This window comes from Sceloporus occidentalis, unplaced genomic scaffold (assembly GCF_023333645.1).
Source record: "Sceloporus occidentalis isolate IW3139 unplaced genomic scaffold, rSceOcc1.0.p SCAF_6, whole genome shotgun sequence".
NCBI classification, from domain to species: Eukaryota; Metazoa; Chordata; class Lepidosauria; order Squamata; family Phrynosomatidae; genus Sceloporus; species Sceloporus occidentalis.
Genome location: NW_028316986.1, coordinates 56460221 through 56473995, shown reverse-complemented (window position 1 = coordinate 56473995; position 13775 = coordinate 56460221). Strand labels below are relative to the sequence as shown.

Here is a 13775-nt window from a genome sequence, read left to right as displayed (position 1 = left end):
TTATTGCAGTGGGGCTGCTCTAGGTGGGATTTATATTAGTCCACTGTCTGTGCATAATTACTGTGAACGTCTTGTGTATACATATTGTGAGCATACTTTATTGTTCTAATAAACGCCATTTCTTAGACCAGATAGATATTGCTCACACCTCTGTCTAGTCACGGATTGGTGTTCACTAGTATTAATAGATAGGATTAGCAAATACAAGCAGGCCAGCAGGATGCAAAGCTCCTACTTGTCTCCTTAAGATTCCTGCTGCTTTATGAGTCTCCAGGCTCAGCTCTTAGAACACAGGGAGAGAGCAAGAGGGTGAGAAAGGAAGGGGTCATTTCTTTCTGTTTGCACCCAGGACTTAGGAAGAAGGGAAAGTTCTGGTTCAAGGACTCCTGAAAATGTCTCTCCAGGTTTCCCCTCAGGCACCATGGAGGAACAACAATGTCACTTTTTCAAACAAAGAAGTTCCTGTCTCAGAACAAGGAGAGACTATTATTGGCTTCTATCTCCTGGCTCTAGGTAGGTATGGGTTGAGAGCCTGTTGTGTTTAATGAAGCATATCTACAGAGCTGAAAGGGTAAGTCTGTGGAGCTTGATTAAGAAGTGTGTATGTGTGTGTGCCTTCACACTGTCTGTGGACTTGTGGTGACCCAATAAATTTCATGGGGTTTTATTAAGCAAGGAATACTTAGAGATGATTTGACATTGCCTTCCTCTAAAATATAGCCTACAGCACTTAATATTCTTTGGTGGCCCCCATCCAAGTATTAATTAGCTCTGGAACTTGCTTGGATCAAAATTAGATGGGATCTGATTTATAAATGTTTCATTTGTTAGAATTGTGTTGTGAGCTACCTTGACTCGTGTTTAAGGGAGAAAGATTTGGGATATAAATCAAGTATATAAATGGTTAATTATAATAAACAGTAACTCGTGTAGATGGAACATGTATCCGTTTTTATGGAGGTTATTTAAGCTTTTGGAAATGGAGGAGAAGGGGAGGAGGGTACAGAGAGTCCAGCCTACTGTTCAAGTAAGCTGAAATACCGGGCTGTAAACTGATTAGGCTCCATTCATCCCAACGGGATTAAATTGGCTTGAATCTAAAGACACAGGGTTAAGCAGGTGCATATAATCCTGCCTGTTCCACTCTCTGCTGAACTGAAACCAAAGGTTTATTTGAGGGGACAAAAAGACCGGTTAATAGTCCCATTAAAATACCTTTTAGTCACTGAACATCAATTAGGGGAGACTTGAAATTGTTCATATCTGAGAAGTGTTTGCTGGTTTATATAAGGAGAAAAATCAATGGAGTTATTTAGTCTTTGGTGAACAAGAGCTGCTAGTATCTTAGAATTTCCCAAACCTAAAATTTATAGATTTTCCCTTGGTATGTTATTTGTTAAAGTATGTAAAGATCCTGACTTAAACAGTTTGTAGAGGGAGGACTTTCATCTTAGCAGATCTACTGAAATGGGTTTGGGTGATTAAGGCCCGGTACATACCTCCCAAAAAGGGAGGCCTGCCAGCGCCCCCCCCCCCCTCTGCAGGGAAGCTGCAGCCACCAAACCATGTGGCTTCCCTGCAGAGAAAAAAGAACCCTTGAAAAGCGGGTTCTTTTTGCGCCGCACTTGTGATGCCCGCTGAATGGCGCACTCATGACATCACAAGTGCTGCGCAACATGCAGATCCTATGTGTCCATCACGTCACAATAGCATTGCCCGTATACACAGGGCGCCAACATTCTTACGGTGCTGCGCCGTACTAGGGTTAGGGAGCGTGCAGTTGCCACACGGTCCCTTAACCCTAGTATGCAACCAGCATGGCGCATTTGTCCTGTCTGAACCGGGCCAATGGCATGGCTGCTGCAACGATCCGCTGCCAAAAAGAGCTCTAAAAATGGAGCTTCTTCCTGCGATGCCGCCAAGGCACCATTTGCACCCTGGGGCAGCGCGGTGATGTGTCTTGTGTGCCGTGCTGTTTGGACATGTCACACAAGACACGTCATTGGTACACACGCTGTCTAAACATGTGCACACAAAAATGGCAGTGCCCATATGTACTAAGGCTTGGAAGCATGTGGTTCTTGCACTCTCCCGAGCCCTAGTATTGGTGAAGTCACACTGCTTTTGGCCCGTCTGTATCGGGCCTTGGGCGACTTGTTGTGGTTTTTGTGTGCCTTCAAGTCGTTTCTTATAGTGGCCCTATCATGGGGTTTTCTTGGCAAGTTTCTGCAGAGAGGGTTTGCCATTGCCTCCTCTGAGGCTGAGAGCATGTGACTTGCCCAAGGTCACCCAGTGGTTCCCAAGCAGGGATTATCACCCTGGTCTCCAGAGTCATAATCCAATGTTCAAACCACTACACTATGATGACTCACTGTTTGTAAATCAATTGGGTTTATCAAGAGCAACTAAGATCCAAAACACACTGCAGAAATAATCCAATTTGGGACTATTCTAACTACCCTGCTAGGGAATCCTGGGAATTGTAGTTTATTGTGGCACCAGAGCTCTCTGACAGAGAAGGCTAAATGTCTCACAAAACTACAGTTCCCAGAATTCTCGAGCATTGAGCCAGGGCAGTTACATCGGTCTCAGACTGGATTATTTCTGCAGTGTGTTTTGGACCCAACAAAGGCGGGTTACAAACCGCCTGTTTGGGGCGGGCTGCACCCGCCCCTTTCCCCGCTGTATCGGGGCCTCAGTGTCCAGAGCGACAGCCGCTGAGGCCCCGATCCGCCACTTTTCGGGCTGCGGGGAAGTGGCAAAAGGCCCCTTCCCCGCAGCCTGAAAAGGGGTGTCCCTGGGGCTTCAAGCCCCAAGGACACCCCGCGGCGGCGAGGAGGAGGAGAAAGGGGCCGCTTGGCCCCTTTCTCCTTTGGTCCACTGGACACAGCCGTGTGAAGGCTGCGCCCAGCGGAACAAACCAGGAAGGAGCTCCGAAACGGAGCTCCTTCCTGCTCTGCGCTAAGGGCGCACTAAGTGCCCTGGCGCGGAGTGAGGATGTCACGTCCACGCCGCCCTGTATAGAGACGGCGCGGCTATGACGTCCTCATGGCGGCGGCCGTGTGGAACGGCCGCCGCCATTTTGTGCACGCAGAGCGCGCACTAGGGTTAGGGGGTGCGGAAGCACCACCCCTTTCTAACCCTAGTACGCGCTCCACGCATACTTTCTAGCCCGTCTGTAACGGGCCTAACTATTGCATTGTACCTTTAAATTGCACAAGTCAAAGTAAGGGAATCTGCAGTTGGTTGCAGTCACTGCAGCACTGATATTAAATAGTTTGTTGATAATCTAATCCAGGGAGGATGATTCCAATTTGACAAGAAAGCCTGAAAATCAAATTGTCCTCTGTGAGTACAAGGATTCCTTGCTGGATTGATCCCCAGGCCTTGCACAAAAGGTTACATGACAATGATAATAACCTTATCGTCTTAAAATGGTTTAAGAGAGGGCAGAAAAATGTGCCTGATTCTGCTTTTAGAATGAAAGTGAATTCTTATTATACTGAAGCAAGTCGACTAGGTGAAAAACATGCCATCAGACCAAAGCTTGGAAAAGTTACATCAGAACTCCCTGAATCCCCCAGACTCCCAAAATGTAGCTTTTTAAAAATTCTGCACCACACAAATAACAGGTTCAGCTCTTTTTCAAAGTTAGGCTAGGCAAGATACTGTACACTTGTTTTTAGGGTAATAATAATAATAATAATAATATTTATTTATTTATACAGGTATACCGCTTTTCCAAAACAGATCAAAGTTTTGTTGTTTTTTCAAAAGTAGATATATGGTCAGAAATCACTATTCTTGGTGGGAATAAAATTTTACAGATGAATTCACCTCTGTCCTAGATGTTTCTTAGGCCAGATACATTGTCAGTGACATAGACTTGACAACTGTTAGTTTGAAGAGCTGAGTACATTTTAATAAAACATAGTTGCTATGTTGAATAGAGTTTATGAGTACAACATGTTGGCCACTAGTGAAATCGAAAACATTTCAGTATAATTCAGATAGAGAATTTCTGACAAAATTGGTTGCAAGAAGGATGGCTTTCCTAAAGCAGTTTGCAAAGCAAGTTTATATGTGGACACACATGTGCATACATCCAAAACAATGCATCCCCCCCCAACAAGGTGGCACATGTGAAGTTGCAATTGTGAATATTCTATCCATGGGAATATGTTAGCGGTAGAAAAATCTGTAAAAATTGGTATACAGTGGGCCTTTGGTATACACTGGTATTTGATTCCAGGAATTTGACACACACACACCCCCGCCACCATGGATACCAAAATCCATGGATGATCAAATCTCATTAAATACAATGACATAATAAAATGGTGTCCTTTATATAAAATGGCAAAATCAAGGTTTGCTTTTTGGAATTTACATATATTTTAAAATATTTTCAAACAATGTATTATTGAATCTGTGAATAAGGAATCCTTGGATAAGAAGGACTGATTGTATTTCCTCATCTTTCTCTAAGCAGGAAGAACTGGGCCAGACTAAGGAGTTTATAGCATGGACTTTTAACCTGACTGCACCCTAACAGGAAGCAGCCAGGATGTGGGATGCAGGCAGGAATTATCACACTTAATTTGCATTTAATTTCGCCAGCCATGTACAGCCCGGCTGCAACCCAAGTCCCAGGAACACTCAGCAAGGCACTTTCCAGCTTTGAAAAGTGGCACCTGGGACCTAGGATGCAGCTGGGCTGTACTCGGCTGGTGAAATTAAATGCAAATTAAGTGTGATAATTCCCACCTGCATCCTGCATCCCGGCTGCATCCCATTCCAATAAATTCCTAAGAATGACTCAAGAGGTAAACAAATAAGTAAAAAAAAGAAATGATTTGATTAATGTTAATATTTTCATTAAATAATAGTTTTAAATAAATAACAAAGAAAACTATATAAAATCTAAATAATTCAAAGTTTTAATCACAGTACCCTTATGGTGAGGTTTTTCAATGGAACCACCAAAAATGCTGTATCTGCTTAGCTACATCAGAAGCTTTAATGGTTTTACATTTATTCTTTTATCTATATGCTGCCTTTCTCCCAGAGTGGGACCCAAGGTGGCTCACAAAAGGAAATTAGTTACAATCTACAGTACAGTTTTAAAAACAATTAAAATAGTCACAACCAAAACAATATAAAATTATTTAAAAACATACTGAAGTTAAAAAAAATAAAATAAAAGACACATCCCAATTTATAAAAGTATCCCTGGCATGGTTACCTATTAAAAGCCTGCTGAAACAAAAAGGGGTTTGCCTGCTGGTGAAAGGAAAGCATGTGATTAATATTACAGATGACTACTGATGTTTGCAAACATATGCCACTCTTGACAGCAAGGCCCAGGGCCACCAACCAGGCCTATCTGACAAAATTGGATTAATTCATGAGCCATACCCACTTAGTGATTCCTCCCTGTCTTTCATAAACTTAAATCCCACAATTACACATGAAGAGGGGATTAACCTGAACTTGGCAGCTGCTCAGGTGGTGGTAGGATTTTCCCCCCAATGGCAAGACCAGTGCAGAGGGACTGGTATTCCCAATAGGCAAAACAACTCTCCAGATACCAATGAAAGTGATGCTGGCCCTAGTCCCTTCCAGACTCTCTCAGTTCAATTCCAACTATCAGGTTACATAAAGGATCCAGCATGTTGGTATATAATGTTGAAAGGAACATTGTTACATCAAAAGAAAACACACACACACACGTTTCTTTTGATGTAACAATGTTATTGATTTCACCATTTTTATATTAGATTTTGAAGATGTTGGGCCAAATCCAGTTGTTGGTCCCAACTGGAACTGTTGTTGTGTGGCTTCAAGTCATTTTCAACTTATGGCAACCCTAACGAGAATCTATCATGGGGTTTTCTTGGCATGTTTCTTCAGAGGGGGCTTGCCATTGCCTTCCTCTGAGGCTGAGAGAGTGTGACGTGCCCAAGGTCACCAAGTGTGTTTACATGGCTGAGCCAGGATTCAAACTCTGATCTCCAGAGTCATAGGCCAGCTCTCAAACCACTGCACCATGCCGGCCCAACTGGAATAGGCCCATTGAATCAATTGCTGAGTCAGCACAATGTACTAGAAACTTGTCCTTTTCTGAGAATAAAACTGTCTATAAGGGAGAAGGATTTTCATGGCATAATAAATCCAGTCTTCATTAGGAAAAAGTGTGAATAAGAACATTATTAATGCATCGTCACATGGTTTCTTTAAGGAAATTAGAACCTTGCATTTAATCATTATCTGGCCTTTTATGAATGTGCAGACAAAATATTTTACCTTCTTTCCGATACCAAGTGAGATTAACTTTGTGAATTTACAGCTAAAAATACGGACCCTGTTTTTAGGACAAAATAGTGAATCAGCTTGGCATCCTCTTGATCCCTTTATAAAGAAAGCAGTCAATAGCCCTTCCTAATCAGGCAAGATCTGGTCAGGTCATATTCCTTTGTAAAGAAAGTCTTTCATTAGAATCATATATTTCTTTATAATCAATTGTTTGTTTATAAGGAATCACTGGAAAGCCCCTTCAGACTAATCCCAAAACCATTTCAATATTAGCACTTCTTCGATAGTAATTTATATAGTGGCACAACCTGGGCCTCATTCTCACTACATTATAAACTAGTTTGCTAACTGATTTGAAGTGGTTTAAATGACCCTTGTTCGCACTTGAGACGAATCGCTGAAACAGTTTAGCAACGGGGCCCCTGCCCTAGACCCGTTTAGCACATATCTTTTTGATGCTCATTTTTTCTGCGTCTTTTGCAATAAATCGATTCAGCACAAGTGTGAATGGGATGCAGATCGGAATCAATTTAAATTTTCCTTTAAATTTGCAGTTGGCTGAACAGGGTCCATTTTGAATTGATTCATTAGTAAATGTAAATGACAAGTGGGTTATTTTACAGCAAGAAAATGTGATCAAGGCAACTGTAGTGTGAACCATGCTCCGCTCAAACTGATCCATCGATTTGTATCACAAACTGATTTATTTGTAAGTGGGAATGAGGTGGAGTCCTCAAGAACCTGGCTGAACATTTTCAGATTTATTTCTTCAATTGTGCAGACGAGCAGTTTCCAAACAAACACAAAATTAATTCAGAAACTCTCAGGATTTAGGTCACCCTGATCATGCTCAGTGTATCAAAAGGTCTGCAAAGCTACACATAACTATCCTGTAACACCACTACACCTGCCATTCATCTGGCAAGTTTTTAGATGTCCAGATTTAAATGTACAGTTGGTTGTTTTCATCCTTATTCATGCAGAACCTGATATATCATTCCTGCACAGTACTAGTAAAAGCAAACCATTTTAATTGCTCTAAATTCAGCATACATAATTGAATAGCCTAAGGATGCTGATTTGCTGAGTAAGGAAATTATTTGTTAAGTATAATTACTTTCCATAACCATAAAATGTTGCTTGCAGCACACTGCATGACCTGGAAGACAGCCCATTTAATCTAAAATATTAAAAATAAATCTCTGTTTAAGTCAAGGATGGGCAACAAAACATTGATAGTGACCTGTGCCAGAAACTGGCAATGCAGCACAGTTGCCAATTTCACTGGGGCAAAACCTGTTGAATTTGATGGCAAACTTCAGAGTGTATCTAGAGACAGAGTCAGCAGTGGAAGTGCCATTGTTCTGGAACACTGAAAAGCAGAAGAAAATGTAGACTATTAATCTAGAATGTTACAAGTATCAAAACAAAACAAGCCCCTTATATGATTGGTTCAATGCCATCTATTGCATTGGTTGCTCCTAGAGAATGCCTTACAGTGAAGAACAGATGAGGAAGTGCAACCCTGTTCATTCTCCTGGATTTCTCAGCAGCCTTTGTCATCACTGACCATGGTATTCTACTGTGATACCTAGCTGGGTAAGATGAGAGGCATAGTATTTTACTGGATCTAGTTCTTCCTGATAGAACAGAAGAAGGTAAAGTTGAAAGACTTCATAGCCACTCTCTTTTGTGGTGCCTTGGGGTAGTATTTTGTCTACCATAATTTTTAATATCAACACGAAGCTGCTGGAGAAAATCATCTGGAGGTCTAAGGAAAAGTGGAATAAAGAGCTACACCTAAGGAATAAAGAGCTACACCTCTTATTTCCAATTATGAACCCCAGGAGTCTTTGGAGGTTTCCTTCTCTGGAGGTCTTTAAACAGAGGCTGAATGGCCTTCTGTCAGGAATGCTTTGATTGAGAGTTCCTGCAGGGCAGGGGGTTGGACTGAATGGCCCTTGTGGTCTCTTCCAACTCTCTGATGCTATGATACTATGAGTCTGTGGAAACCATGTGAAGGTTTCTGGAATGTTTATCTACAAACATGATGAGGTTAGACAAACAGATGTATCAAGATAGGACAGAGGTTCTGTGGATGGGTAAACACACTGATTAGTGTGATGTTTGGGACCAATGTTGGAAAGGAATGTACTCCCTCTGAATGACCAAATGCATCATTTTGGGGTTCCTCTGGACTTGGTGCTATGTATAGAATTATAGGTGGCACTAGTTACTAAGGGTGCCTCTTATCAGCTTTGTCTAGGTGTGTCGCCATCTGGAGAAACCAATCATCCATGCCCTGGGTACAAAGTAAATTACTTGTTTTGCAATCTATTTGGGGTTGCCTTCAAAGGTATTTTTGAGGTTCAACAGCAGTAGAATGTAGTCACCTTGGTGCTCACAGGCAGAGCAGATGACACCAATTCTGGCGCAGTACAGACTGCCGAAAAACAGCAGCCTGCCAGCACCAGTTTTTACTCTAAAAGTACAGCGCAGCCCCCAAACCGCATGCCATCATTCTGGAGTAAAAAACCCCCGGTATTTCCGGGTTCTTTTTGTGGCACTGGAGTGACGCCGCGAGTGCACCAGTGGCACACTTGCAATGTAAGCAATGCACAGCAGTGTGAGGCTGCCACTCATTGCTTACGTCAAAATGGCAGCACCCGTATGGACAGAACACTGGCATTATTGCGCTGCCGCACCGTACTAGAATTAGGGACTGTGCGGTTGATGCACGGTCCTTAACCCTAAAATCGGCACAAGCACGGCACTTCATGCCCATTTGTATTGGGCCTCTGCCCCAAAAATCTTGGATCTAGATTATTCAATGGCTACCTATATACACACAAATTTGCCCAAACCTAAGAGTGACCAAGAAGATTTGATTTCTGTGTCCACCAATAAAATCTGTTAGATCAGAGGGCATAAAAGAGAGACAGAGTACATATTTTGTGTGGTCTACTCTTCTATAGGGAATGACATACAATGGAATGTGTATGTGGTTCCCTTTCTATCTGATTTTAAATAGATCTTAAAATCTTTTTCTCTTTTTTTGCAAGCTGCATTTACTTTAATTTAAGGTCATCCTTTCTTCTGTGAATTTTTGTTGTTGCCATTGTTTTACATTAGTTACATTATTTTTATTAACTGCATTATATATTTTAAAATATATGTAATGAATTTTAACCTTATATTTATTTTAATTTTATATATATTTTTTAACTTTCAAAACCACATTGGGAAGGGTGTGCCTGAAAAGATAGTATTTGTAAAAAATAAAATAATAAATAATAGCAACAATAGTCAGCTTCTAACAGCAGTTACAGCCTCACAAAAAAGAAAAAAAGGCAACCCTAGTTGTTTGTTCCCAGGATCTCATATGCAGTGCTATAGTACCTTCATTTGTATGAATGTATAACTGGATTGATTGTTTTAAGGGTCCCTTAAGAAGCCTTTTGATCTCACTAATATATCCATCTAATGGAAAGATTAATAGATACCCAAGCACCTTGAGTCCAAAAACATTTGTTTAAACCTCTAGTTGGTTGTAAGCTTCTTGATAAACAGATGGTCCCCATCTGCAGGCTGAATATAATGTACAGCTTTCTAAATCCTGCCTTGAGGCCTATGAAGGCTCATTAACCCTTTTTTGATAAAGCATCTATATCTCCTACAATGGCCATCTTGTTCACCAACTTGAGGTCGTGCAGAAAACATATCAAGAAGCACAAGCTGAGAGCTAAAGTCAAGTATTTGTACTGCGAACTGATCTGTTTTGGTATTGTATTTTGAAGTTTGTTTCTTCAGAATACTTATTTTACTTTATTTTCTTTATTTTACAGGTTGGATGTCTTGGTTTGGCAACAGCATTGTAATCTTTGTATTGTATAAACAGCGAGCTATTCTTCAGCCCACAGATTACCTGACATTTAACCTAGCAGTATCTGATGCCAGTGTCTCTGTTTTTGGTTATTCCCGGGGGATAATTGAAATCTTCAACGTATTCAGAGATGATGGATTCCTTATCACTTCAATATGGACTTGTCAGGTAGGATTTAAATATTGGTGGGTCACACAGTAATAGAAGATAAGTACTAGTACTACAGAATATAAAAGCCAGAGCTTACCTTTTTAGATGATTGTCGCCATGCTAACTGTGAGATTCTGGAAAAAGTGATTAAAAAAAACATTTTTATGTTCTACTAAATGCAAATGCAATGCTGTTACTTTGTATACTTCTCCTCTCTACTGCAAATTCCTTCTTTTGCTTCCCTTGTCAGTTCTGATTTACATCTGAACCAGTGTTAGCCATGGTTCCCATCTTAACCAGGGTTTGAAGATGATATGCAAACCCTGTTTAAGAGCAGGGCTGCTCAGAGAATGGGGCAACTGAAGCTACAAAATGCCCTTTATCTGCTCCTGCTGTGTTGTTAGCAGAACCTCAGGACCCACAAAATCACACCTGTTGCAGGCCCAATAAACTCTTTGGGTTAAGGGGAAATCTACTTAGCATGAATTTAGGCTTATCTCAGGCCAGATGTATTCCTAAACATAGCTCATCACAGAACATCTGATTTGCCAAGCCAAATGTAGCTGCTATCTGTTTGACGCTCAATAAGCCTCCCATTTTTATTACTTGCCCAAGGATACAAAAACAGGAGGATTTGTCAAGATCTGGCAAGCTAGAATACACAGCTGTTAGACTATGTTTGCCATATGTGTGGGCACAGATCTGCAGGGAAGGAAGGTATTAATTTACTCCAGAAGGAGCAAGAGGGGCCCACTAGCCATTTCTTATCTCCCAGTCTTGTTTAACTGATTGGCAGAGGTATTTCTGCACTGGTCCTGTCCCTCCCTCTCTCTGTGTGTGTTTTCTAAGCAAGCAGGCAATCTAAAATAGCATATAGAAATTAATAGACTTTGAAAGAAGGAAGGATTTGTTACCTTATCACACTTATTTCCCACTGAATCTCATTTTCTTTGTGTTTTCTTCATAACTGTTATTTGCAATTTGATCTTATTGGGACAAAATGTCTCCTATTTGCATGATTAAACCAACAGTGCTTTGTTTAAAATGTACAGTGTCATTCTTATACATTGTCTAAAAGAAAATAAAAATGGTGCAGAGTGGCTTGGGTTGGGGAAATGAATATGTGTGTGTTGTGTGCCTTCAAGTCATTTACGACTTATGGTGAACCTAAGGCAACCCTATCATGGAGTTTTCTTAGCAAGTCTTGTACAGAAGAGGTTTGCCATTGCCTTTCCCTGATGTTAAGAGTGTGTGACTTGCCTAAGGTCACCCAGTGGGTTGCATGGCCAAGAGGGGATCAAACACTGATCTCCAGCATTTGTAGTCCAAACTAATATAAATACATTAAAAAGTGTGAGCAATATGGGCAGCAATACTTTCATCTGGTTGGCATAAATGTAGGTTTGCTGTCTTCAGAAGTATACTCTTTTAATGTGGAAGGAACACACAAGATAACAATACAAAACAAAGCCAATGAAACAAAATCAATGAATAGTCCATCATACTTGTAAGTAGTTCAGACTACTGCATAATTGAAATGTGTGCAAAACACCAACTGTTTTATTTGCTACCATTTTCTTGAACATAGAGGCTTGCCTTATACCACGTCAGGCTACTGGTCCAGCTAACTCAGTATTGTCTATGCTACTCAAAGTGGTGACCCCTGGACCAGGCCTCATCCCTGGCAGGTTTACAGGAAAGAAACAATTGTACTCAATGGGTACAAATTTAGTTCCAGTCCCTGGCACATGCGGGGGTGGGGGTAATACTGCCTTAGAAGCCCTGGTCTACACTGCCTGCATTGTCTGGAACTGGGCCTCCAAGGTTTCAGACAGGACACTTTCATGGCCCTCTGTGGAGATGCCAGAGCTTGAAACTAGGATCTTTGGCATGTAAAACAAAGCTAAACTGAGATAAATTAAGCCAAGCTAGTGTTTAGTGTTTAGGAGAGCCAGTGCAATATAGTGGTTTGAGCACTGGATTATGACTGCAATTCAAGGTACAAATCCCGGCTTGGCCATGTAAACCCAGTGGGTGACCCTGGGCATGTCACACTCTCTCAGACTCAAAGAATGGCAATGGCAAACTCCTTCTGAAGAAACCTGCCAAGAAAACCCTATGATAAGCTCATTTTAGGGTTGCCATAAGTTGGAAATGACCTGAAGGCAAATGCATTCTGCTGAGTTTGTTGTTAGCTGTCCTTGAGTCAGTTCTGATGCATGACAACTCTCTGGGATGAGAAATCTCCAATAATCCCTATCCTCCACTGCCTTGCCAGGGACATAGCCAGGATTTTAGGAAGGGGGGGTCCAGACTAAGTGCCACCATTATAATGGGGCTTGGGTGCGGCGGCGCAGCAGCACACACCATTCAATTTTCTAATGGAAGGGGGGGTCCGGACCCCAAGGACACCCCCCCTTGGCTACATCCCTGGCCTTGCCCACATCCTGTAAGCCCCTGTCCATAACCCCCTGACTGAGTCTATCCATCTGGTTTGTGGTCTTCCTCTCTTTCTTCTATCCTCTATCTTTCCTAGCATTATTGTTTTTCCTAGTGATCAGTGCCTTCTCATTATGTGGCCAAAGTATGATAGTCTCAACTGATCATCTTAGATTCCAAGGAGAGCCCTGGTCTGATCCGTTCAAGAACCCATTTGTTGGCTGTCCATGGTATCCTAAGTACTCTTCTCCAGCACTACATTTCAAATGAGTTGATTTTCTTTCTGTCTGCTGCCTTCACTGTCCAGCTCTCACATCCATACATGGTAATTGAGAATACAATGGCCTGAACATTCTGACTTTGGTGCTCAGTTGTATGTCTTTGCTCTTCAATATCTTTTCCAGTTCTTTCATAGCTGCCCTTCCTATTCCTAGTCTTCTTATTTCTTGACTGCAGTCTCCATTCTGGTCAACTATTTCAATTTCCTCGTTGTCTAGGTCGAATTTGTGTAGATTGTAAAGTTTACTGAACACAAAGTGCTTTTGCCCTTCAAACTCATTATCTAGCAGCTGAAGTAAGCGAAGGAAAAAAGGGAGAATGGAAATAGGAAAGAGAAATTGGAACATTGTAAAAGCGGTTGCAAAAAAAATGCTACAACAGAGGATTAATCAGGACTGTCCTTGCCAAACTGATTCAATTGGAGGGCATGATATATATATTTAATTCCTAGTCACTGTCCTTTAGTTCACACAGCTATTTTGCATGTGGAAAATATGTTATTTTGCTCTTTTGGAAGCTATACAATATACTTTTAAAACAAAATGTCTTAATTTAAGAGGTTTTTGTCATTACCTAAGAAAGCTTCTCCCAAAATAAACTTCTTTTATAGTGGCCAATGCCCAAATGCTTCTACTTATTCCCCCCCCCCCACACACACACACATTTTTGTTTCTGCTCCTTTGTAAAAAATTGTCTTGCTATATCAGTG

General features: G+C 41.4%; 1 protein-coding gene across 4 annotated transcripts in view; it reads left to right on the top strand.

The window, feature by feature from the left end:
- Positions 1 to 288: 288 nt before the first annotated feature.
- Positions 289 to 13775, top strand: part of LOC149310786 (visual pigment-like receptor peropsin) — a 38307-nt gene continuing 24820 nt past the window's right edge. For 2 of the 4 annotated variants that reach the window (XM_089528381.1, XM_089528380.1), the window contains exons 1-2: positions 289 to 513; positions 10161 to 10366. In XM_089528381.1, coding sequence (XP_089384507.1) covers positions 393 to 513; positions 10161 to 10366 — 327 coding nt within the window. In that variant the 5' untranslated portion in view covers positions 289 to 392. The other 2 variants (XM_089528383.1, XM_089528384.1) reach the window with 2 other exon arrangements.